Source organism: Chanodichthys erythropterus, chromosome 5, assembly GCF_024489055.1.
Source record: "Chanodichthys erythropterus isolate Z2021 chromosome 5, ASM2448905v1, whole genome shotgun sequence".
NCBI lineage: Eukaryota > Metazoa > Chordata > Actinopteri > Cypriniformes > Xenocyprididae > Chanodichthys > Chanodichthys erythropterus.
In genome coordinates, this window is record NC_090225.1 from 5,999,971 (window position 1) to 6,025,815 (window position 25,845).

The 25,845-nt window shown below is 35.8% G+C and overlaps 1 protein-coding gene and 1 long non-coding RNA gene across 2 annotated transcripts; one reads left to right on the forward strand and one right to left on the reverse strand.

The window, feature by feature from the left end:
- Nucleotides 1-16,790: 16,790 nt before the first annotated feature.
- Nucleotides 16,791-18,291, reverse strand: LOC137020272 (uncharacterized). Its single transcript, XR_010895171.1, has 4 exons — nt 18,258-18,291; nt 17,900-17,996; nt 17,568-17,618; nt 16,791-16,884 (listed from the first exon to the last, which is right to left on the reverse strand). It is a non-coding gene; the product is annotated as an uncharacterized lncRNA (long non-coding RNA).
- Nucleotides 18,292-23,212: 4,921 nt separating this feature from the next.
- cfd (complement factor D (adipsin)) lies at nt 23,213-24,804 on the forward strand. Its single transcript, XM_067385094.1, has 5 exons — nt 23,213-23,344; nt 23,504-23,648; nt 23,824-23,968; nt 24,197-24,457; nt 24,558-24,804. Exons 1-5 carry the CDS (start codon nt 23,293-23,295, stop codon nt 24,705-24,707), a joined length of 753 nt encoding a protein of 250 aa, XP_067241195.1. The 5' UTR covers nt 23,213-23,292; the 3' UTR covers nt 24,708-24,804.
- Nucleotides 24,805-25,845: the final 1,041 nt, after the last annotated feature.

Consider the following 25,845-nt stretch of genomic DNA (forward strand, 5'->3'; position numbering starts at 1 on the left):
ATTTTCTAGGCTGATATGGCTAGGAATTATATACTCTGGCGTAATAATCAAGGAACTTTGCTGCCGTTCCATGGCTGCAGCAGTGCAATGATATTACGCAGCGCCCGTGAGCCCCTGCTTGCACAGGGAACGTGCCTTGCAACCATGGAGACGTTTGTGAGAGACGCTGCGTAATATCATTGCGCCTGCTGCAGCCATGGAACGGCAGCAAAGTTCTTTGATTATTACGCCTGAATGAGAGTATAGTTCCTAGCCATATCAGCCTAGAAAATCACAACTTTTTATTTTCCGTCGGTCTTAGTACACGATTTAACTACAGAAGAGTCAAGTTTTAAATAGGAAAAATATCAAAACTCTTTGGTCATTTTTAAGCGCGATGCTAACGGTCTAATCAGATTCAATGAACTATGCTAAGCTATGCTAAAAGTGGTACCGCCAGAACCGGAGATCGGCTGAATGGATTCGAAAACGGTAAAACTCAACTGTTTAACTCTAGGGGAGTTGGAAAATGAGCCTATTTTCAAAAAAACTGGAGTGTTCCTTTAAAGGATTAGTTCACTTTCAAATGAAAACTACCCCAAGCTTTACTCACCCTCAAGCCATCCTAGGTGTATATGACTTTCTTTCTTTCTGATGAGCACAATCTGAGTTATATTAATAAATATCCTGACACATCCGAGCTTTATAATGGCGATCGATGAGTATGAGCTGAAGAAAGTGCTTTCATCCACATCCATCCATCATAAACGTACTCCACTCGGCTCCGGGGCGTTAATAAAGGCCTTCTGATGCGAAGCGATGCATTTGTGTAAAAAAATATATATCCATATTTAACAAGTTATGAAGTAAAAATTTCTAGCTTCCGCCAGATCGCCTTCCTTATTCATCGTACAAAGAAAGTGTAAATTGGCGTCGAGTCAGTTACACTTTTTCCGTAAGTTGAATAGGGAAGGCGTAGGACGTAGCGTAAGCATTTTGAACTGCGTGAAAGTCATTACATTTTCTTTGTACGTTGCATACAGAAGGCGATCTGGTGGATAGATATTTTACTTCATAACTTGTTAAATATGGATTTTTTTTTTTTTTTTTACACAAACGCATCGATTCGCAGGTATGTGCTTATGTGATTATATGTTTAAACACGTGATTATGTGTGTTTAAGCTAAGATTGAATTTAATAAATCATAAATGAAATCACCATAATTTGTTGTTCAAACTTTGTGAACTGACAAAATGTCCTGATATGCAACGTCAACACCTTTTAAATCCTTTCACATGTTTTAAGATTTAGTCAGTTAATTAGTCATAGGTATTTGGATCAAGTTTATTTACCTTTTATTTTATGACCCTTCTTTTAACCACAGTTCTGTATACACACTACACACACACACAAACTCCTTTGAAGGAATTTGTAAAAGTCTTTTGCGGCAATGCAAAATAATATTCAGTTTAGATTCGTAACTGTTGTGGGATTTCTTATGTTTAGTAAAGAAAGCACAACGATTGTTGAAAGTTTGTGGTCTCCCTCTAAAATCATGATCTCTACATTTTGTAAATAGGTGAGGTAAATGAACTAATTAGTTTGCCTCCTTATGTGAAGACAAGAAGCTGTAACATAACCAACAGCGGCTTGAGTAATCAGGTAGAGGCTCAACCCCTAGAACAAATCTTGTGGTTGACGCTTCCTCCATTCCACAGAAGAAATATGTGGTGGCTGATTAATGCCCGGTAAATGTCAATCAGACATTATGCATATGCTCTACATCTGCTAGAGCCTTATCGTTCAGAGTCATCTCTAGGGAAGCCACTTAGCAAGACAAATATCTCAGAGGGTGGAACCTTCTATTAACGAAACCACAGAGAAAAACAGTCTGTGAGGTTGCACAAAGCTGCTATTGTTCTTCATTGCATCAAGATGAAATTAAGTTCTTTAATATTCTCATATATCTTTTAGCAGGCCGGCTTATGAGAACCTTAGTCTAGATCAGCCGCAGGGAAACAGGTGGAAAGGACTGTGGTCTTGCCACCCAGTCCATTAAAAAAAACGACATTGCAAACAACCTTGTATGGATAAAAAATTTAAAAAAAAATTTAATTACACATTAAAAGCTTTATTTTGTAATAAATGAGTCATTTGAATGCTATTCAGTATGGAAAACCAATCAACTGAGATAACCATCCTTCTGTGCTTTTGGCGTGTTTTTGGCATGGCATGGCAGACTGCATTTTTTCAACACAAGGGCTTGTTGCTTCACTAATTACATGGCAGGTAAAGGCAGATGATGCGGCCCTCGCTCCTGACAGGTGACAGTTATTGACAATCGACTCGTCTAGCCATAATAAAGCCTAAGGGAGAGGAACCGACACTTCCAACCTAAACACCCTCAGAGCAGGCTTCAAATGCGGCGGTTGAACTATGTTCAACAAATTAGTCAGAGAAAGCGGCAGTGTTTATAAGGCTGAAAATGAAAGAGATCGCCTCTCTCGTGACTGACACCCTGATCCACATTGGTCCTGGTTTGTTTTTATTGCAGGAGACTCGAAGTGTGAAATGTGGGGATTCCTGACTGTCAATCACAAGTTCAAAGGAGGATATGGGTTTCTGCTCTTGACAGAGCATGCTCGCGGCGGAGCGAGAAAAGACGTCCTGTGCATGCAAAAAGCCATTGACGAATTTTTAAGCTGAACTTCTCTAAGGCCTGTTTCATGTCTTATCTCAGCGTTTGCAGTTCATGCCGTTCTTTCATTCGGGTGACATCTGCTATTCTAGACTGCATGCAGTGCATGCCCTGAAGGAGCTTCCCTTCTGAGGAGACGATTACAGCTGATGCAACCAGTCTCATCGGAGCCTCCTCGGGCTGACAGCCTGTAATGGGCCGCACTGGGTGCTGCAGCAGATATAAGATGCTTTCTTGTTTGTAAGGTATGGTGCTTGCGTGTATGAGTGTTTTTAGCTGCACTCAAAGCAGCGCTGAGTGACTGTTAGTGTTGGGTGGAAATGGGCCGTGGGTCAGTGACTTTGGGTTCCTCTTCGCCACCGCTCAGGTCCACATCAATCCCAAACACTCACTCACACAAAGACATCTGAGCTTCAAAGAGCAGTTTAACACTTCAAAGGCACACATTCTGCACAATGATATTTCTGAGATAATAAATAACAGCATACATTTGTATTGAAAAAAAAGCATTCATAAATATACCCCAGATGCTATCCGAGGGCTTCTGAATGTTGTGGGATGCGGCCATACAATCTTACCAAAATAAATAGGCTTATCTTAGCTCGATCTTTTCCAAACGAGTTTCAAAATCTTTTCATATCATTTGTTGTTAACATCAAAGGCTGTGCGATCAGACGCTATGCTACTTTGGCATAAATTCATCTGTCACTTTGTAGATGCTAGCCAAAATAGATAGACAGATGCATGATATGCCCATGTCCTCATGACCATTAATAAAATTACCAACTGCATTGCGTTTTGTGCAAAGAATTAATGGCTGCTGGAAGCATGAAAGCATTTAAATTCAAACGATGTTTGAAAACATATTCATTTAAATAAACTAAGCATATTTCTGGATGGTAAGTTAGTAAGTTTAAAGGGACAGTTTATCCAAAAACTAAAATTCTGTCATCATTTATTCACCATCATGTTGTTCCAAACCAGTATCTTCTGTAGAACACAAAAGAAGATATTTTAAAATATGAAATCTAAGAATAGTAGTAAACATACAGAGGTGCGTTTCCCAAAAGCATTGTGTTAACCAACTTTGGTCGCAAGTTCCATTGAACTCTATTGGTAACGACAGAACTTGCAACCATAGTTGGCTTCGGGAAACACCCCCAAGGTGTGGTGATCATTGACTTTCATTGTATGGACTAATTAAATAAAGTAATTAATAATTAATAATAGTAATAATAATAAAATGAATTAAATAAAATAATTGGACATTTCTCAAAATATCTTATTTTTTTTCCACACAAGCAAAAAAAAAAATCTATCTGTTTAATAAATTGCAAGGTTTGGTTTTAAAGGGTTAGTTTACTGAAAAATGAAAATTCTGTCATTAATTACTCACCCTCATGTCGTTCCACACCTGTAAGACCTTTGTTCATCTTCAGAACACAAATTAAGATATTTTTGATGAAATCCAATGGCTCAGTGGGGCCTGTATTGCCAGCAAGATAATTAACACTTTCAAGGCCCAGAAAGCTACTAAAGACGTATTTAAAACAGTTCATGTGACAGTGGTTCAACCTTAATGTTATGAAGCGCCGAGAATACTTTTTGTGCACCATAAAAACAAAATAACGACTTTATTCAACAATATCTAGTGATGGGCGATCTCAATGCACTGCTTCATGAAGCTTGGAAGCTTTACAAATCTTTTGTTTCAAATCATTGGTTCAGAGCTTGTATCAAAATGCCAAAGTCACGCCCCCCAGTGGTGAACCATTGAAATTTCGAAAAACACTTATGACATAATGAAGCCTTCTTTACTGAAATCATGTGACTTTGGCAGTTTGATACGCGCTTTGAACCTCTGATTCGAAACAAAAGATTCGTAAAGCTTCGAAGCTTCATGAAGCAGTGTTTTGAAATCGCCCATCACTAGATATTGTTGAATAAAGTCTTTTTTTTCTTTTTTTGGCAAAAAAAAAGTATTCTCGGCGCTTCATAACATCAAGGTTGAACCACTGTAGTCACATGAACTATTTTAAATACATCTTTAGTAGCTTACTGGGCTTTGAAAGTGTTAATTGTGTTGATGTCAATGCAGGCCTCACTGAGCCATCGGATTTTATGAAAAATTTCTTAATTTGTGTTCCGAAGATGAACGAATGTCTTATGGGTGTAGAATGACATTAGGGTGAGTAATTAATGACAGAATTTTAATTTTTGGGTGAACTAACCCTTTAAGGCAAATTTTATATACTTTTGTACAATTAAATTACTGTGTTGGTACTTCAAACGTAAAATCCATTACAATCTACTAGTTTAGAATCGAATTATATACAGATTTTCAAAAAACTAAAAATATCGTACATTATGCTAATGGCTAATTATGCAAAAGTACCAAAAAAGTTACTGCAGATAGGAATTATCCAGTTGACAGTTCATTCATAAATGTTCAAATACTCAATGTTTCAATAGTACAGCGCAAGATATGAGCAATATGCGTGTTTCATGAATTTAGAGCAAAAAGAAATTGCTTACTGGTCCTTTCAATGTAAAGTTATATCTAATTTTACAACTTTTTTTACAATGACAAAGTAATGCTTACAACTCTAAAAACGACCATAAAAATAATAAAAATAATAATAATAATATGGTTAAATAATATACAAGTTATTATACACAAAACACACAACAACAGAAGAATTAATGTAAATGCTTTTTTTAAAATGATAAAAGTTTCACATTTCTTGAACCCGGAATATTCTTTTAAAATATGTCCATTTGTTACTTGATTCCAAAATTCCGTCCACTGCTGTATTTTTGGATATAGCAGAGTGCAGTAAGAGATAATACTTTTGGAATATTTGAGGTGAGGTGAAGTAGTCAGGAAATCAGGAACTGCATGATGTCTGGGAATCTTGGGAATCCCCTTCCAATACTCTCTGGCCCACCACTGAAGCGGATACTTGCTTCACAATGAAGAGAAGACCTGGATTACTGCATCCCATGGGAAAAAAACAGAAGGATAATGATAGGTAGCCTGCAAACTTGCAAGTGGCCTAGTGAGTAGTGTGTGACAGGCAATACGTTATAGATTACTGACTGTTTGTTATCTGCATTCATTTAGATTTAAAAAGAATTTTACTGTGTATTAAATCAGTTGAGCCATATGCTGCACTCTGTGTAATTAACCTCTATGGGTGGACATAATAATTATTATAGACTAGCTGTGTGAATTGTTTAAAAGTCTAAAAAGTCAGATTCTCTGGAGGAAACACAGGAGATTATGTGAATTTAACAATAATCCCTTCCATTGGAAACTGTCCAGAACTGAACACGGGACTCAGGAGAGGGAGAGGGGGGAGGTTACGTGGAGTGATGGTGAGGTGGGACATTACGCTCAGACACAAGAAGAAACATCTCTTAAGGCACAGAAACTCCCACTTTTGATAACTGTTGCCACACAAGACCACACACATTCAAACACACACACACACACACACCTGCGTGTGGTCTTAGCAGGGTCTGGCGTGCGACAGGTCTCAACCACTGTTTTTGCCAAGAATAATTTTTTCCTTTTTTCTCATACTGCCAGAGGGCACAGGTGCAGGCACTGTTCCCTTCAGTACCACAGAGGAAACTACGGCAACATATTGTATCGTCACTCATGTTCATTAGTAAAGATCCTGAAGACTTTGATAAAGCTTTTCCAGAGCAAAATTTACAAGGCCTCTGCCATTCACAACAATACTGATTCTGTTCACCTTCAATTGAGCATTAACACCTCGTGGGTAGTGCTCTGACATGTAGCATAGTTGTGCTTTGAATGACCAAAGTTCGAGTCTTAGCGCATGGTCCTTTCCCGACTCCCTCTCTCTCCCACTTCATTTTCTGTCCTATCTCCAGCTACACTATCTAAATAAAGGCAAAAATGCCCAAAATAACAAATATAGAAAGTTTTTCCATTTTCAAGAACCTTTTGTGGAATGGAAATGTTCTATGGATGTTAAAGGTGCCCTACACCAGTTTTTACAAGATGTAATATAAGTCTAAGGTGTCCCCTGAATGTGTCTGTGAAGTTTCAGCTAAAAAAACCCATAGATCTTTTTTTATTAATTTTTTTAACTGCCTATGTTGGGGCATCATTAACTATGCACCGATTCAGGCTGCGGCCCCTTTAAATCGCACGCTCCCAGCCCCCCGAGCTCTCGACTATAATACAGTGCATTTACAAAGTTCACACAGCTAATATAACCCACAAATGGATCTTTACAAGATGTTTGTCATGCATACTGCATGCATGTGTAGGATCATGTGAGTATTGTATTTATTTGGATGTTTACATTTGATTCTGAATGAGTTTGAGGCTATGCTCCGTGGCTAAAGCTAACATTACACACTGTTTGAGAGATTTATAAAGAATTAAGTTGTGTTTATGAATTATACAGACTGCAAGTGTTTAAAAAATGAAAATAGCGATGACTCTGTCTCCGTGAATACAGTAATAAACGATGGTAACTTTAACCACATTTAACAGTACATTAGCAACATGCTAACGAAACATTTATGAAGACAATTTACAAATATCACTAAAAATATCATGTTATCATGGATCATGTCAGTTATTATCTCTCCATCTGCCATTTTTTGCTATTGTCCTTGCTTGCTTTCCTAGTCTGATGATTCAGCTGTGCACAGATCCAGACGTTAATACTGCCTGCCCTTGTCTAATGCCTTGAACATGAGCTGGCATATGCAAATATTTGGGTCATACATATTAATGATCCCGACTGTTACGTAACAGTCGGTGTTATGTTGAGATTCGCCTGTTCTTCTGAGAACTTTTAAACAAATGAGAAGAAACAATGGTGTTTGAGACTCACTGTATGTCATTTCCATGTACTGAACTCTTGTTATACAACTATGCCGAGGTAAATTCAATTTTTGATTCTAGGGCACCTTTAAAAGTTCAATGCCAATAAAGAACCTTTATTTTTAAGAGTGAAGGGAATCATATTCTACTTTATATGTTATCTTTCAGGTCATATGTGAGCCCTGAAAAAAAGTAAACCTAGAAATTAATTTCATGCAGCAGCTTATTTAAATGGGACCTATAATGCCCCTTTTACAAGATGTAATATAGGTGTGTAGTGTCCCCAAATGTGTCTGTGAAGTTTCAACTCAAAATACCCCACAGATCATTTATTATAGCTTGTCAAATGTACCCCTATTTGGGTGTGAGCAAAAACATGCCGTTTTTGTGTGTCCCTTTAAATGCAAATGAGCTGCTGCTCCCGGCCCCCTTTCCAGAAGAGGGCGGAGATTTAACAGCTCGCACTTTGGTTGCTCAACAACAACAAAGCTGGAGAATCTCACGCAGCCAAAATGAGGATTGTCAGTAACGGTGTTCAGTTACACTGTTCAAACCGGAGTCGTCACTGATGGAGAGACTCAGGAAGAAGTTACAACTTTTATGTTTCTAAATCTTTCTGGTTGTTTCTAAATGGCTAGTGGATAAATTTATGTAGTTGCTGTGGAGTTGATTCATCTCATCGACTAGTATGTGCGGTCATGTTAATCTTTGTGCAAATCCAGGGTTGAATTGACCCTCGTTTGTGAAGAAGTCCGGCGTAAAATGATGGCATGGAAACAAGACTCTATTACAACAACTCTTCCTCTTCTCTAAAGCAGCCCAACATGGCCTCACCCCCTTTTGTTGCGTGTTCTCAGGGGCAGGGTTTGTGTAAATTTTAGGGTTAGTGATGTCACAAAGCGTCACGAGAGTTAAATTACCTCATGTCTCAAAGCACATAACATTACGATAATAATGAACTAAACAACTTACAGAGCTCTGACTTGCACCCCCTGACTGCTGCAGATTCATTTCGACAATGATAGTGTTGACATAGAAACGCATAAATCCGAGTCGGAGGACATGAACAGCTCCGGGTTGCCATCTCGTAATTGCAGTTATAATGGCGTGAATGCAGCACAAGCTTGCTGTTTTGGTTCAGAAGGAACTGTAAAAGGCGGCTGGTGTTTGTTTGTTATGCTTACAGACAGGTAGGACATTGTATCATTGCATTCGAACCGAATGCATTGATTGGACAAACATTTTTTGGTCCTGAGACTTCCACAGATGAACATGTTTTAATATTTAGACCACTTCTATTATTGATTGATTGATTGGCTGTCTTTGGCCAGTAGAGGGCAGACATGAGACGCCTTTAATGCCTGATGGTTAATCTCCTGTCTGTGAAACTCATGTCTCATTTCAAGATGACTTTTGGAAGTTACAAGGAATTTATATCAAAATATTCAAAGACATACTCAATGATGTAATCAAGACCTTTCAGCAGAGTTCATACATAAAGCTATTTATCATACCACTGTATGCGTTTAACATATATATATATATATATATATATATATATATATATATATATATATATATATATATATATATATATATATATATATATATATATATATATATATATATATAACGTATTTCTTTGATTTGGACTTGAAAATGACATAAAAACAGGCAAGGGAAAATGAACAAATGAGATAGACTAACCAAGGTACAATAAAAGAAACCAGTTTTTCCAGAGTATTGTTGAAGAGGACAGTATAATGAGGATAAAGACTTCTTGTGCAGTGCTTCTGAAATGGTACACAACCTCCTTATAAACTTACAAATTGCTTTCAAAGACAAATATGTCTACTGTCAAAGATACTAATCATACAAACATAGGCAAACATTAGCTTTGCTGACCAGAAAATGTGTAAATATTAATTATTTCATTTCAATACATACCAACATTTTCCTTTAAAGGATAGGATGGTAAGAATCGGGACCATCCTGGTCAGCCATAGTCTTTAAGAGGATTTGGGCTCAAAGTTAATTTGCTTGATTTGTTCTAATTAATGGTGAAAGAGAAACACTCATCCCAGTGTAATGCAGAACTACACAGAAACACCAATCCCAGTACAGCACTGGGGAATGTTACTTTTGTTTGTGTTGTTGTATTTTACATTACTGAGCTACTCTTAATTAAGGATGTACACTACAGAAGATGTTTGGGATTAAAAAGCATATGTATAAATAAAAGTTCTTATTATCAATGTTGAAAACACTTTTTTTGTCATTACTGTCACTCTTGATCAATGAGTTGCTGAATAAAAGTATTACATTCTTTTTGACACATTAAAAAAGAAAACAGTTGTTTTAAAGTGTAATATTTCACAATATTACAGTTTTTACTCTATTATAATGGAGACTTGGTGAGCATATGAGACTTCTTTCAAAAACATCATAAAAAAAAACATTAAAACAACAATTAATTATTCTAAACTTTTTGACTAGTACTATATAGTCAAATTAAAAATTATTCGGGCACTAGATATAATTTTTGATATTTTTTTACTAGTGGGTGCAGGACACTATAGTTAATTTATGTAAGTGAGGATAGCAAAATAAAGTTAACTGTGACATATTATACCCAAAATTTCTTCATACAGTGGACTACCAGTAAAATTGGAGACCAAATATTACTCAGACAAACATGTTTTGCTTAAGTGTTATCTGACATAATTAAGATTATTTTTTTCTGACACTCTGAGATCTTGTCATATTTTATTACCATTTTTTAGTGAATAAACTCTAATAATGACTTAAATGTTCAAGGTGTCTGAATACATATTGGTTTGACTGTATATGTAAAAATACAACACTCATATGTTGGGTTTCTGTGCTTTATGAGGATTCTCCCAGACAATGATTTTTAACATTTTAAAAAACAAAACAAACAACTTTTTATAAGCAGTTTTCCTGATGGGGACCAATATTTTGTCCCTATAACATCAAAAAATTCAGGTTTTACCTTCCTTGGAGACATTTGTTCCCCACAATATTAGGGAATACCTGGACCACACACACGTAAACAAGTGTTCAAAACTATGTTCTCTCTTTATCCCGATTCACTATTGTAAGCCAACAATTATTATTTATTTTATGCATGAATGGGTCTGATTTGGTCGGAAATTTCAGATTTACATAATTCATCCTTGCTATGTAATCAAAGTCTGTGAAAAAAGCTAAGAAACTACTCCTCTAATTTTGTCTTCAAGTATAAAATAACACAAAAAAATTCAAATTCAAAAGGTAAAATGGCCTCAATAAATTAAACAAAAACAAAAGTAATATGTTTCACTTTTATTACTCCCAAAAGTCATGTTCTGCAAATACATACCGATGCTGGAGCATAATGCAGAACGACTTAGGCTACAATACAGTGTACTTGTGAATCTTGTCTACGCAGATTTTCGGGTGTTAGCAGGTGTATGCCATGTGAGAGGTCTGTCTGAACTGAACATTGCGTCCTGGTTTGTTGTTGACGGGCCCGCGCAGTTTAACAAGAGGTCATGTACAGTATTCAGGCACAAACACAGTATTAAAGGCCTCTTCAATGCCTTTGTGCCCTTTTCATGCTCACAGGCTTGACAGAGCCAACCCCATAATTATCTAAATCAATTAATTAAGGATCGTTTGGCTCGCAGACTATCTTTTGAGCTCTCATTTGTTTGGAGATGGTCATTGCGGTCATGTCTGATTCGATAATCTGAGGTTTGCTAGTTGGTATAATAACACTACTTGCATTGTTTTTCCACCTCAGATGGACCGATTCTGCTTGTATTATTATTTGTCTAATCAAGTTATTTTGTGTAGCATTAATCATAGTCCATGTTGTTTCAAAGCAGCTTTACATAAAATAAAAATCACATTGGATAAAATAGTTTACTAAATGTGTAAATTTTCTCTTCTCTTTACACTTTATACTAATTTTATTAGGGGTGCAGCGATATTCAAACCGAACCGTAAAACCGCGATACACCACCCACGGTATGAATTGGCTCAGCACTGGCCTGTTGTTGAGGTTGACCTCACTTTACCTTATGTAACAAAACTAAATTCTTTCTTGACATTTGATTACATTGTAATTAGGAGTGTAATGCTACACCTATTCGTCCCGCAAATTTTCGGTAGGTACATGTCTTATGTGTACACAACGAATACACACTCTAAAAAATGCTGGGTTAAAAACAACCCAAGTTGGGTTGAAAATGGACAAACCCAGCGATTGGGTTGTTTTAACCCAGCGGTTGGGTTAAATGTTTGCCCAACCTGCTGGGTAGTTTTACTTAAACCAACTATTATTTAAAAATTGCTATATGGCTAGCTTAAAATGAACCCAAAATAGTTGGGAAATTAAAAACCAGATGCAACTAGAGACAACAATAATAGACAAAACGTGAATGTTTATTAATAAGCTTTAATATTTTATTAATATAAATTTTAGTTTAATAGTTTATTTTAGCAATTTAATAAATGTTTGTTTAATAATTATTCATTGAACATTAATAAATGTTCATTTCCAGCATACTTTGGGTTCATTTTAATTAAGCAATACAGTAATTTTTAAACAATAGTTTAGTTAAATAAAACTACCCAGCAGGTTGGGCAAACATTTAACCCTACCGCTGGGTTAAAACAACCCAATTGCTGGGTTTGTCCATTTTCAACCCAGCTTGGGTTGTTTTTAACCCAGCATTTTTTAGAGTGCAGCCTTTTAGCGTAACCACCAAAAACCTCAATAAACTCTGCGCTTTTCGATAAGAAACAAAGTGTCATCTTTCAAATTATGTCCATTTTATCTAGGGTGACCAAACATCCTGTTTTCCCAGGACATGTCCTGTTTTCACGTCCTGTCCTGGCCGTCCTGGTTGCTTTTTATAAAGTGATGAAAATGTCCTGGTTTTCATTGTTTTTCATTGGGCAATTAAATTGACCAGTGTTACGAGATTTTCGGTTTCCGAAGGCGGAGCATACATTAAAATAAATGAGTTTCACAGCGTCGTGGCTGACTTATGCCTAAACTACAGTTGATTAGCCTACTACTTCTAGGTAACAGTTTATAATGTTTTCATTATATGCATGATTTGTGCAGTCTACTACTTCGTGTAACAGCAGAGCAATTTTCAGCTATCGTCTACAATGAGTTCAGCTCGTTGTGCTCTTCCTTTGTACCTTGCGATGTATCAGCTGACAGGCCTATAAATTTCTTTATAACTTTCATGCTTTTTTGTCAAGCAATAAAAAACTGCTGGGAAAGATCAGCTCTACAGCAAAATATAAATGGGCAAACAAGGAGGATGAGTAAGAAAAACAGGATGAAGAGGAAAACAAGGATGAAGAAAACTAATTTTTTGTTGTTGTTAGTTTTTGTAAGTTTGTGAGAGCTATTTTTGTTAAATTTGGATTGCTAATACAGTACAGTCCAAAAGTTTGGAACCACTAAGATTTTTAATGTTCAAGGCTACATTTATTTAATTAAAAATACAGTAAAAACAGTAATATTGTGAAATATTATTACAATTTAAATACTGTGTACTATTTAAATATATTTGACAAAGTAATTTATTCCTGTGATGCAAAGCTGAATTTTCAGCATCGTTACTCCAGTCTTCAGTGTCACATGATCCTTCAGAAATCATTCTAATATGCTGATTTGCTGCTCAATAAACATTTATGATTATTTTCAATGTTGAAAACAGTTGTGTACTTTTTTTGTCATGATTCCTTGATGAATAGAAAGTTTAAAAGAACAGCATTTATCTGAAATACAAAGCTTCTGTAGCATTATACACTACCGTTCAAAAGTTTGGGGTCAGTAAGAATTTTTATTTTTATTTTTTTGAAAAGAAATTAAGAAATGAATACTTTTATTCAGCAAGGATGCATTAAATCAATCAAAAGTGGCAGTAAAGACATTTATAATGTTATAAAAGATTAGATTTCAGATAAACACTGTTCTTTTGAACTTTCTATTCATCAAATAATCCTGAAAAAAAAATATTGTACACAAATATTTTGTACAATTGTACACATTAAATGTTTCTTGAGCAGCAGATCAGCATATTAGAATGATTTCTGAAGGATCATGTGACACTGAAGACTGGAGTAATGATGCTGAAAATTCAGTTTTGCCATCACAGGAATAAATTATTTTATAAAATATATTCAAATAGAAAACAGTTATTTTAAATTGTAATAATATTTCACAATATTACTGTTTTTACTGTATTTTAAATTAAATAAATGTAGCCTTGGTGAGCAGACGAAACTTCTTTTAAAAACATTAAAAATCTTAGTGGTTCCAAACTTTTGGACTTTACTGTATACCAGAGGTATTTTTTTAGGTATTTATTTTTCTAATACAGAAGAGCCATTATCATAATATCATAATGTCATTATCATGTCATAATAAAACATGTTGAGTAACCTCTGAGAAGCTTATCTGAATTTGTGTCTTTGGTTATGGATAGCATTTTTTAATATAACAATTTTCTATCCATAGAGGAGGCAAATGATACTTTAAATGTATTGAAATTATAAGGCATCTTTGAGTAAACTTCGAGCATCATTTGAGTATCTCATTGCTGGGCCGAGTGTCCTGGTTTTCGGTAACCATATGGTCACCCTAATTTTATCACGAAATTCAAATAAAAAATGCCGTTTTGACGCTCTTTAATTAAATGTGGCATGACAAATCATTGTACAGGCGAGGCGCCTCATTTCAAGCGACAGCGCGGAGCACCAGTGAACGCGATCATCACATCTCTTCATCTTCATTAGCCTACTAATAAACATGAATGAACATCTTAAGGTATGTTGGAAGATACTTTAGGCTACAACTTACTGAAACGCATCATATCTCGTGTCATCGCTCAATTAGTGTTTCAACGTTTGAAAGACATCAATAAAACAGCTTGTGAACAACGTAGCTTTCATTTAACTCAGAAAAGACATTCAGTGTCCACAGCTTGTTAGTTCGTCAGAGAAATGAACTCTTTAGCTAAATATGCACTATATTTGTCTAAATATTAATTATACTTTAACCTGTTTGCGATGTCTTGATTATTTGATGTTTAAATCTGTCATGAAAATGACAGCCACTGTGTAAATGATTAGCCTAGGCTATATTTCAACAACGAATTGGAGTAAAAACATAATTTTATCATTAGAATTAGAAGTTAATTCAAAAACAAATCTTATGTACAGTTTACATGTTTGCATACAATTTGTTATTTGAGCGTTGGTTATTATATCTAAAAATAAATAGCAACTGAATTTAGGCTAATATGTTGGGTTCTGTTGTTAACCTTTACGATTACCGATGCATACCAAACCGAACCATGTAAAACTCGATAAGTTGCGGTAACTCAAACCATTTGAGGAAACTAATTGCTTCAGACCATTTAAGTTTTAAAACTAATATGTATAAGTACTCTAAGCTCATGCATTGAGTTAAATTCACTTTAATTTTAGAGTTGGTTTAGTCAATCATAAGAGTAAAGTCAACTTAAAGATTTTAAGTTTATTCCACTCATTCAGTTTGAGTTCAGGTAACAAATCTAACTAAGTCTTAACAACAATATCGTTACTTAAATGGTTTTAGTAAACAGATCGCGGCAAATGGTTTAAGTTAATCCAACTCAAAGTACTAAAGTTACGTAAGCAAAACTTAATGCGCAAAATTATGACAGAACAAGAGGGTATTCTTATTGAAAAACAACAGTTACTTCACAAAATGTTCAAGCATAAAATAATTGGGCTGTCAAGTCAAAAATATAACTTTAAAACAATCTTAGATTTTTTTCCCTCCAAGTGTAAGATCGCACAAACAAGGAAATATGTTTGTTTAAAATTTTTTATTTTAAAATTGTAAAAGTTTGTAAAATTAAAATAATAATAATATAAAATAACTATGTTCTAACACCATCAGAAACAGAGTAGATAATTTTTATGTAAGAAAGGTAATTCAACAGTACTTTCTGTACGAACTAAGTGTACTCCTAAGGCAGTGCACTGACTTGGCAGACATCACCTCATCTTCAAAGACAATCAAAATATCCAATGGGTTAAAAGGTAAAAAGTTCCCTCTTCCTCCTCAACAGCAATGATGGAGAGTGTTGCCTTCTGCACCTGGTCAAGCTTTTTCTAAAAAAAAAAAAAAAAATTGTGTTAGTGTATGTCACCACACATAAAAACAACCCTTGTCAGAGCAGACACCATATTTAAATTTTAATAAATGAAAATAAAATTGTGAAGGTTTTGGAGTATGGTTTACTCAATAGGGTGTGCTTATTTAAAACCCTGTAGTACTTTAATTTTCACAACATGTCTTCCAGAGTTATTTGAATGTTCATTTTTATTAATAAAAATTTAATTTGGCATCAACCTAAAGTTATTAATTTATTACACTAACTAAAGAAAAGTGGTGCTTAAAGGGTTAGTTCACCCAAAAATGAAAATTCTGTCATTTATTACTCACCCTCATGCCGTTCCACACCCCTAAGACCTTCTTCCAATCTTCAGAACATAAATGAAGGTATTTTTCATAAAATCTGATGGCTCAGTGAGGCCTGCATCGCAGCAAGATATTGAACACTTTCAGATGTCTAAAAAGCTACTAAAAACATATTTAAAACAGTTCATGACTACAGTGGTTCAACCTTAATATTATAAAGCGATGAGAATACTTTTTGTAAGCCAAAAAACAAAATAACTTTATTCAACAATATCTATTGATGGTCGATTTCAAAACACTGCTTAATGAAGCTTTACGAATCTTGTTTCGTATCAGTGGTTTGGAGCGGCTATCAAACTGCCAAAGTCACATGAACCATTGACATTTCAAAACACTTGATGTAACAAAGCCTTGTTTACTGAAATCAGTGACTTCGGTGCTCTGAACCACTGATTCGAAACAAAAGATTCGTAAAACTTTGAAGATTCATGAAGCAGTGTTTTGAAATCGGCAATCATTAGATATTGTTGAAAAGTCGTTATTTTGTTTTTTTGGTGCACAAAGTATTCTAGCCACTTTATAATATTAAGGTTGAACCACTGTAGTCACATGAACTGTTTTAAATGTTTTTAGTAGCTTTCTGGGCATTAAAAGTGTTCAATATCTTAAAATATCTTCAATATATAAAAATAGCAAAAAGCTTAAAATGTTGCTAAGTAAATATAATGTTGTTTTGACCTACCTTGTGTCTTAAAAACATTGATAGACTCTTCTTTACAGATAGTATGACCTGCCAGATCGTAGTTCGAATGACATCAAAGCCAAAAAATGCAGCCCTTGAAAACAAAACAAAAAATTAGTTTAACTCACAATTAAACAACATTTATGGTCAGTTAATTTTTATGATTCATGATAAGAAAATTTTCAATCACTGCAACCTAGGATTAGCAATTGACACCTTTATACAAACCCAATTCAACTTCAGGATAAGTGCCAGTGGAAAATAACACAAAAGATAATTTTTCTATCCATATTAACAAAGTCAGCTATAACCAGAACTTAAGACATAACCAGTATTTTTCTGAAGCAATACAACATGACAAGACTGAAATTTAAGTTGTTCTTCACTCTGCCAATACAGAAAATGGTGACAATACATTATCAAACATCATTGGTCCTTGGAGGTCATGATGCCATTCATGTGGTGTGCAAGAACCAATATAGCTTGATGTTAGTTGAGGTTTGTATTATTTTATTGTGTGGGCTGTGTATGCATTGATCAATATGTTTAGATTTAAATTTCATTATAATAAGTTGCAAAAACAAATATTGTATTGCTTCAGTATACTTACCATTTGTGCTGCAATACATTTCTGGTCATCATTACATACATTTGAAAAAATGGCAATTTAAAAATTTAAATTGAACAAAGGTGTATTTAACATGTTCATAACGTGACAATTTGCATTTCGATACCATACTAAAGCCCATCGATTTGTTCAATGTGAATTATACTTACTCATATTATTGTAGCCATGTTGATATCACACTACCTTTCAACGTCTTTGCTCTGAAAAGATCAATTTCAAAAGCATGACAACAAATTGTTATTCTGAGTTTCACATTAGAAAACGTGAAGAGCAAATAACAGTCTTAAATGTTAACTAACGTTAGCAAAACAGCCATCATAAACGACCCTTGAGCCTCTGCTCACCGGGGCTTCGGCTTCCTTTAGTAAACTGAATTAGCATTACAAGGATATATTATATGAAACTTACGAAGCGGGTCATAAATAAATATTAACAATAAGTTTAAAGGTTGTAATATATGGAATGGGTGGGTTTACATTACCTGTTGCTGTAGTTTCTGTGGCGCCGCGCGCGCGAGGGATGTGGAAGAAGGTCTGCCAACCGTCTCAAAATATAAAAGTCGCATTATTTGAGTCCGACTGTGAGAAAGCACAAAAAAAAATATTTCTTAATTTACCACAGACAACTGTGGGGTACAAAAACACAGCATTTCACCTGCCGTCGATAACTTGGATAGTGTGTTGGCTGGCGGCCTGGCGCCTCGACTGTTTGCTAGTAGTTAAACGTTAAACAAATTAGTATTACTGAGCTGGTTAATCTTCAATTAAATAGGTACGATGATAAAACCGAAAACGTTCAAAAGTGCCACAAATATGAATAAAGTAGTTAGAAATGCTTACCTGTTATTTTTCTTGACCGTTGCGTCAGCCCGTCCTCCTGCTGCGACTGAAGGAGGGAAAATGGCGCCGGCGCGATTTTTGTTGCCTAGAAACGCACTTGGATAATACTTTGACATGAATAAATGTAATTACTTTAAAAAGGCTTAATGTAGGTGTGTAGGCTTAATATTAAACAGATCAATATATTTATTATTGTTTGTGTGTTTATTTGATAGCTTTTAGTTATTTATTTATAGACGACGTAAGATACTAGATTAAATTAATTTCTGTAACTTAAACCATTAAAGTTAAAATAACATAGTGACTTATTTAGTTTGAGTTCTACTTAATATAATACGTTTTTGAGTTCACATCACAAAATTTGTTAAGTTGAATTAACTTTTTTTAAAGTTTTAAGTAAAATGAACTTATTTCATTTAGTGAATTCCACAGTTAGGTTTTACAGTAACCGAGGTATGTACCGAACCATCGGTTTTGTTTACCGTTACACCACTACGTACAGGGGCGTAGTTTGTGGGGGGGATGGGGGGGAGGTAACGCTCCCAATATTCAGATCCATCAGTTACAACATGAAAATCACAGTAGATCTATACTAAAATATGTATAATTCATTTATTTTGTAACAATAATTTTGTTTATGATCGAATATGTGTTTGTCATAAATTAGTAAAAAAAAAAATGCCCCCCCCCTCCATTGAATCGATTGGTAACACCCAACCAATGCGCATCGCACTTTCACCAACACACCTCGAGTGGAGCTCTACTGTTAGAATGAAAGCGGGTAGCACCAAAAATGAAGAGAACCACTAAATATAGCCCAGCCGACTATATTAAACTTATGTTCAAAGAGGGACGTTAAAAAGAATAAAGCATGTACTGAGAATGAGGTATGAAAACATTGTAATAGCTAAGTACACTCCACATATATTTTAGCTAGCTAATCCATTGCAATTTAGCCATAACTATCACTGTAACTGTAACCAATTACTAAAACAGCCGTCTATTTTGTTACTTCAATTTTCAATACCGTCTTATCAATGACAAAAGTATTCAAATCGGTGTTTGTTTTCTTCCTTAATTAATCTGACTTTTTAAATAATTGGCTGAATGAACGATTTAAGTAGCTCACTCATTAAAACGTAGAATCGCTGCCACCTACTGGCGGTTTCAATATATAACATAATTTATTTCTTTTTAGAATCACTCCGTTATGTTAGAATTTGATGAATGGTTATAAATAAATTCCATAAAGTTATGATAGATAGATAGATAGATAGATAGATAGATAGATAGATAGATAGATAGATAGATAGATAGATAGATAGATAGATAGATAGATAGATAGATAGATAGATAGATGATAGATAGATAGAGAAGAAATAAATTATCCAATAACGCTACACATAAAACAGATTTTTTTTTTTTTAATGTTGAAACCAAATCTACGCCCTTGACTACGTACATTCATATCCAAAAAAAAAGAAAAAAATATAGAGGGACAATTCAATGGATACCACCAAACTGGCAACACTAATCCCTCAATGCCTGTTAGTGGGTTTCTAATGGGGGAGGCATTTGTTTGTATACTATTTTTAGGCTTTGAAGACACTACTTGAGCAGAGGAAGACGTCATTCAGTGGTGGTTTCTCATGTTCCGAGAAATCGTTTCCCTAATCCCAGCTGCCACCTCTCGTCCAGAGAATATCCTCTCCCATGGGGATATCAGAAGATCAGCAGATGCACGAGGACCCTCAACCTGAGAATTTGAAGGCTTGGGTGGATGGGTGAATATCTCCCGAGTTTCCTCTTCTTGCATGATAATCTGTTGGATTATACCTCGACTAACAGAATGTAGTCTCAGATTAGGTGGAGTGACAGACTGAGCTCGGTCATGACCTTTTTGTCTGACCCCTTTGACCATTCCATTGACAGGTCACCTGAGGTGCTCTTTCTCATGGTTTAATAATGTAATGTCACTGTAAATGTAGAAGTGGGCTAAAAAGAGAGAGCACAACATACAGAGATGGTGGTAAAAGAGAGAATGGATTTTAATATCAAAATTGAGATTATGAAGAGGACATTTGATTAAGATGTGTTTGGAGGGGGTGGGGCAAAGAAGGAAACCTACTTCCTATCCATTAAAAGTGTTATAAGATGAGAGTGGCCTCTAGGGACACGAGAGGAAGAGGAAACCCCATACCACAATACATACACACATCCAAACAAAAGTGGGATTTTATGACCCTATTTTTTAACAAACTATTGAATTTGCAGAAGTACTGAAAATAAAATAAGATGAATATGATCAATAACAGCACCAACAGAGGCATATGTTTTAAAACAAAAGGTTAAGAATAAATTGAGCAAATGATGTTTATATCATTAACTGACAAACTAAAGCTTCTCTCTTCCTCGGGTCAAGGAGATGCTTCCTCCTGTCAATCACTCTTATGCAAGCCACAGAACACAGACTGACCTCTGACCCCATCAAAAGGGATCAGGTCACTCCTTCTCACACCTCTGGACACACAAAAGTGCAGTTTAGGCCCCCTTGCTGTTTTTTTATCTTTCACTTAAGGTATGTATCTTTGAATCAAGTTATTTATGTAGTACACTTACATTTATGATTATATACATAACACAACTGCCAGAAAAGTGTCCCATGAACGGTAAAGCTTTCTGTTTTCGCCGTCCCGACAAAATCCACTGACAGCTATATAATCAGCCTCTGCTGCCCCCTTGCGGGCATTATATTGAAGCGCACAGAAATTGAGTTGGATTAGCTTCTGTTTGTGAACATTGAAATATGTGCATCGAAATCAACTTAAGCACTACATTAGCTCTCAGTGGGTTTTATTTAGGTTACTCTACAATTTAATAAATATCACCAGATGTGGCTACCTAATGTACAACTGTATGCAGTGCAGTTTTGGAAAAATGATAAAGTATTAAAGTCCCCCTGAAATCAAAATTTAAAGGGTTAGTTTACCCAAAAATGAAAATAATGTCATTAATTACTCACCCTCATGTCGTTCTACACCCGTAAGACTTTCATTCATCTTCAGAACACAAATTAAGATATTTTTGATTAAATCCGATGGCTCAGTGAGGTCTGCATTCACAGCAATGACATTCCCTCTCTCAAGATCCATAAAGGTACTAAAAACATATTTAACACAGTTCATGCAAGTTCAGTAGTTCTACCTTAATATTAGAAAGCAACAAGAATACTTTTTATGTGCCAAAAAACCCCCAAAATAACGACTTTTCAACAATATAGTGATGGGCCAATTTCAAAACTCTGCTTCGAAGCTTTACGAATCGAATCAGTGACTCAGATCTCCTATCAAACGGCTAAACTGTTGAAATCACGTGACTTTGGCGCTCTGAGTCTCTGGTTCTATTCGTAAAGCTCCGAAGCAGTGTTTTGAAATCAGCCCATCACTGTATTGTAAAAAAAAATTATTTTCTTTTTTTGTCGCTTTATGAAGTTAAGGTAGATCCACTGAACTCGCATGAACTGTTTTAAATATGTTTTTAGTACCTTTATGGATCTTGAGAGAGGAAATGTCTTTGCTGTGAATGCAGGCCTCACTGAGCCATCGGATTTAATCAAAAATATCTTAATTTGTGTTCTGAAGATGAATGAAGGCCTTATGGGTGTGGAACGACATGAGGGTGAGTAATTAATGACATTATTTTCATTTTTGGGTTAAGTAACCCTTTACGTTTTTTAGCTTTTAGTATGAATATGTTAGTCTTAATGTTATGAATAAGCTGGTGTGTTCCAAAACAATAATAATAAAAAAAAAAAAAAATGCATTTAGGAGATACTGTATTAGCATTCAAAACTTGCAGCCTCTCACTTCCGCTAAAATGGATCACGGATTTTCATGACATCACATCACACTTCAGCTTCTCATCAAATCTTCTGTCCAATCAAATGCTCTCTAGAATCTTAAGTCCCGCCCCCTCCTACACTATCAACAGACACTGAAGCTGCGGCTGAAATCGGTCATTTATTCACACATTTACTAATTTCTACATGGTGAATGTTTCTGCACAGGTTTCTAGTTTCTACTCAGCTCTGGCCAAGCTGTGATATAAACGAAACGCTATTGGCTATTTAAAAAAAAGGGTGGGGCTGTTCAATATATCGCCCTGTCTTCCTGTTTCAGTTGAAATTACGTCAACACATTGAATAATGCTGCGTGTTAGCTTTAGCGACGGAGCACTATCAAACTCATTCAGAATCAAATGTAAACATCCAAATAAATACTATACTCACATGATCCAACGCATACATGCAGCATGCATGCATGACGAACATCTTGTAAAGATCCATTTGAGGGTTATATTAGCTGTGTGAACTTTGTAAATGCACTGTATTATAGTCGAGAGCTCGGGGGGCAGGGAGTGCGTGATTTAAAGGGGCGCGCTGAATCGGTGCATAGTTAATGATGCCCCAAAATAGGCAGCTAAAAATATTCATTAAAAAAATCTATGAGGTATTTTGAGCTGAAACTTCACAGACACATTCAGGGGACACCTTAGACTTATATTACATCTTGTAAAAACTGGTTCTAGGGCACCTTTAAAAATGACATGGTCACAGTACACTCTTAAAAATAAAGTTTCCTTTTTTGCATCTATGGTTCCTTGAAGAACCTGGAATCTTTTAAATGCACAAAAGGCTTTTTTATAGTGGAAAAAGTTCTGCAGATTATTGATTTATTGCACTCTGTACAAACATTTATGTCCTGTCTTTACTTAGAAAATAACAAAGACATGATTATAGTAAAGGAAACATTTGGAGAAAAAGGAAAGTGAAAGAGAGATGTACAGGAAAAGATAAGATGAAGAAGAAGATTTATGGCATAGTCCTGTTTTCTCTTGCCTCATGGTTGATTGGGAAAAGAATGCAAACAGAACAACACCCCTAAACCCCCTCTGCCTCTTTCTGGGCATTATATAAAGCTCAGCACGTACTCAGTGGTCTTCAGTCTCCGAAGTATACAGACAACAATCGTTCACTATGAATAGACTGATATTGGCCTCTTTGCTGTTCTATGCAGCATCTCAAACTGGTGAGTAATATACAATATCACTACTTTTTGTCTATTTACACTACAGGATATCCATTTTTGTTGCACATTTCTACATTTAAGCTTGGGGAATAGATATGTTTTGTTTGATTAATGAGGTTTTCCTCATGTTATAGGGTTTGATTATTGTGTTATGTGCAGGTGAATGCATTACAGGAGGAAGTGAGGCTGGTGCTCACTCTCGTCCGTACATGGCTTCACTTCAGTGGAATGGAAAACATGAGTGCGGTGGCTTTCTGATCTCCAGTCAGTGGGTCATGAGTGCAGCACACTGCTTTCAGGACGGGTATGTAACATAATAAGAGAGCTGTCCAACAGCATTGTGATGCAAAGATGAAATTATTTCAGTTGCAGATTGCTGTGATTTATTTAGAGGATTTGTTTTGATTTTGTTTTGCTGTTGCAGAAATACTAAGTTGCAATGTGAAGTTGCAAAATGATAAATGTCCTGTTTGTTGCAGGAGGTCGTCCGGTGTTAAGGTTGTGTTGGGTGCTCACTCCCTGTCTGCTGCTGAGGACACTAAACAAACATTTGATGTTTATGCCGTCTACAACCATCCTGATTTCACTATAAGCAACTATGACAATGATATTGCCCTGCTCAAGGTACATGCTGTGATCCAATCATGTAGCTGAAAATCAGTCTGTGTATATGTGTGTGTGTGTGTGTGTGTGTGTGTGTGTGTATATATATATATATATATATATATATATATATATATATATATATATATATATATATATATATATAAATATATAAATATAGAAAGAAAGAGAGAGATCAGTTTTCTACAGCAGACTGTCAAAATCATAGAAAGCTTTTGTTATTGACAGCTGGAAAAGCCAATCACTGAGAGTTATGCAGTGAAACCAGTGGAATTCCAACGTGATGAAGAGGCTGATCCCAAGGTGTCTGATGTCGTGGAAACGGCTGGATGGGGCTCTTTGAACAACCTGGGAGGACGACCAGACAAATTGCAAGAGCTCAGTATCAAGGTCATGATGCGAAGTCTATGTGGTCGCGGTGACCACTATGGAAGGAAGTTCACCAGCAACATGCTCTGTGCTGCAGAAAGACGAAAGGACACCTGTGATGTAAGTTTTCACTGCAATGGTTAATAAAGCACCGCTATAGGTGGAGGCAAACTCTAATATATGACCTTTCTCACTTCCGCTGTCTTTCTCTCTCTAATAGGGTGACTCCGGAGGTCCTCTCATGTACAAGGGCATTGTTGTGGGGATAACCTCTAATGGAGGGAAGAAATGTGGCTCCACCAAAAGGCCTGGACTCTACACGGTCATCTCCCATTACACTAGTTGGATTGACAGTACAACCACCCAGTAAAAAAAGCTGTGGAATCCTTTGCATTTATATAGCCACATTTTTTTCATAAGTACTGTATACATCTCATGTATTGCTATAATAAAAATTTAAAAAATCTACACCTTCCTGAATCTAGTAATGGTTATTTTTGTTGTTGTTTAAATAAAATTTTTACTTCTTTAAAATGTCATCAACACAACTATTAAACAATTTAGTGTGAAGAGACCCCTGCTGAAAAATCCAGCATAAGCCAGCATAAATTTTATGTTGGTCCATGCTGGTTAGTGCTGGTGGACCAGCATAGTTATGCTATTCTTGAGCAAAACTGTGCTGGTGTAGCTGGTCCATCGGCAACAAGCATCCCATGCTGATCCCAGCATGCAAAACATATTTGTGACCAGCAATGCTGGATTTTTAAGATGGGACACAATAGTGACAGAAGAAATGCATTTGTTATATATTATATTATGCTGCCAAAGCAGCTCTGACGCATCAAGACATGGACTCTACAAGACCTTTGAGTGTCCTGTGGTCCTGCAAGTTGTGAAATGCGACCTCCATTTGGGAGATTTGCTGGTCTATCACATCCCACAGATGCTCAATCGGATTGAGATCTGGGGAGTTAGAAGGCCAAGTCGACACCTTCATCTCTTTGTCATGTTCCTTAAACCAAGGTCGTAAGCGTGTCTTGAACATCGTGAAGACCATAGTCAAAGTCCCTTTTAAGACAAGTCATTTCACTCGATGGCCATCTTTGAAATGACTCTCAGGCATTCAAGTGCAGCTCCTATCTCTTTGAATGGGGAAACATCAAATTCTCCAAAGCTGTTTGCCAAGCTTTCGTACATATATATATTACATATTGCTGTAGGTCATTGAACATATCTATCCTAAAACAGTTGTCAAATATTACATGTGTTTATATCTTACCATGCACTCTTTTACTATAAAAACTAAAATGTCGCGTCGCATTCACACTCTTCTCTGAGCAATGAGCCCTTGATTTGCCATCATTTTGAAATTGACATGCACTGTTAGACCACTGAGGCAGACCAGCCTAAAAATGTAACTTTTTAAACTGTTTGTCTTTCTAACAACATACAGGGTGATGCATAGTGGAGTGCACCACAGAACCATCAAGAGTATGAATTATTGGGCC

Coding starts and splice junctions, on each gene's coding strand:
- cfd (XM_067385094.1), top strand. CDS start 23,293: ATGAATAGACTGATATTGGCCTCTTTGCTGTTCTATGCAGCATCTCAA. Junction 23,649..23,823: donor GCACACTGCTTTCAGGACGG/GTATGTAACATA, acceptor TGTTTGTTGCAG/GAGGTCGTCCGGTGTTAAGG. Junction 24,458..24,557: donor GACGAAAGGACACCTGTGAT/GTAAGTTTTCAC, acceptor TCTCTCTAATAG/GGTGACTCCGGAGGTCCTCT.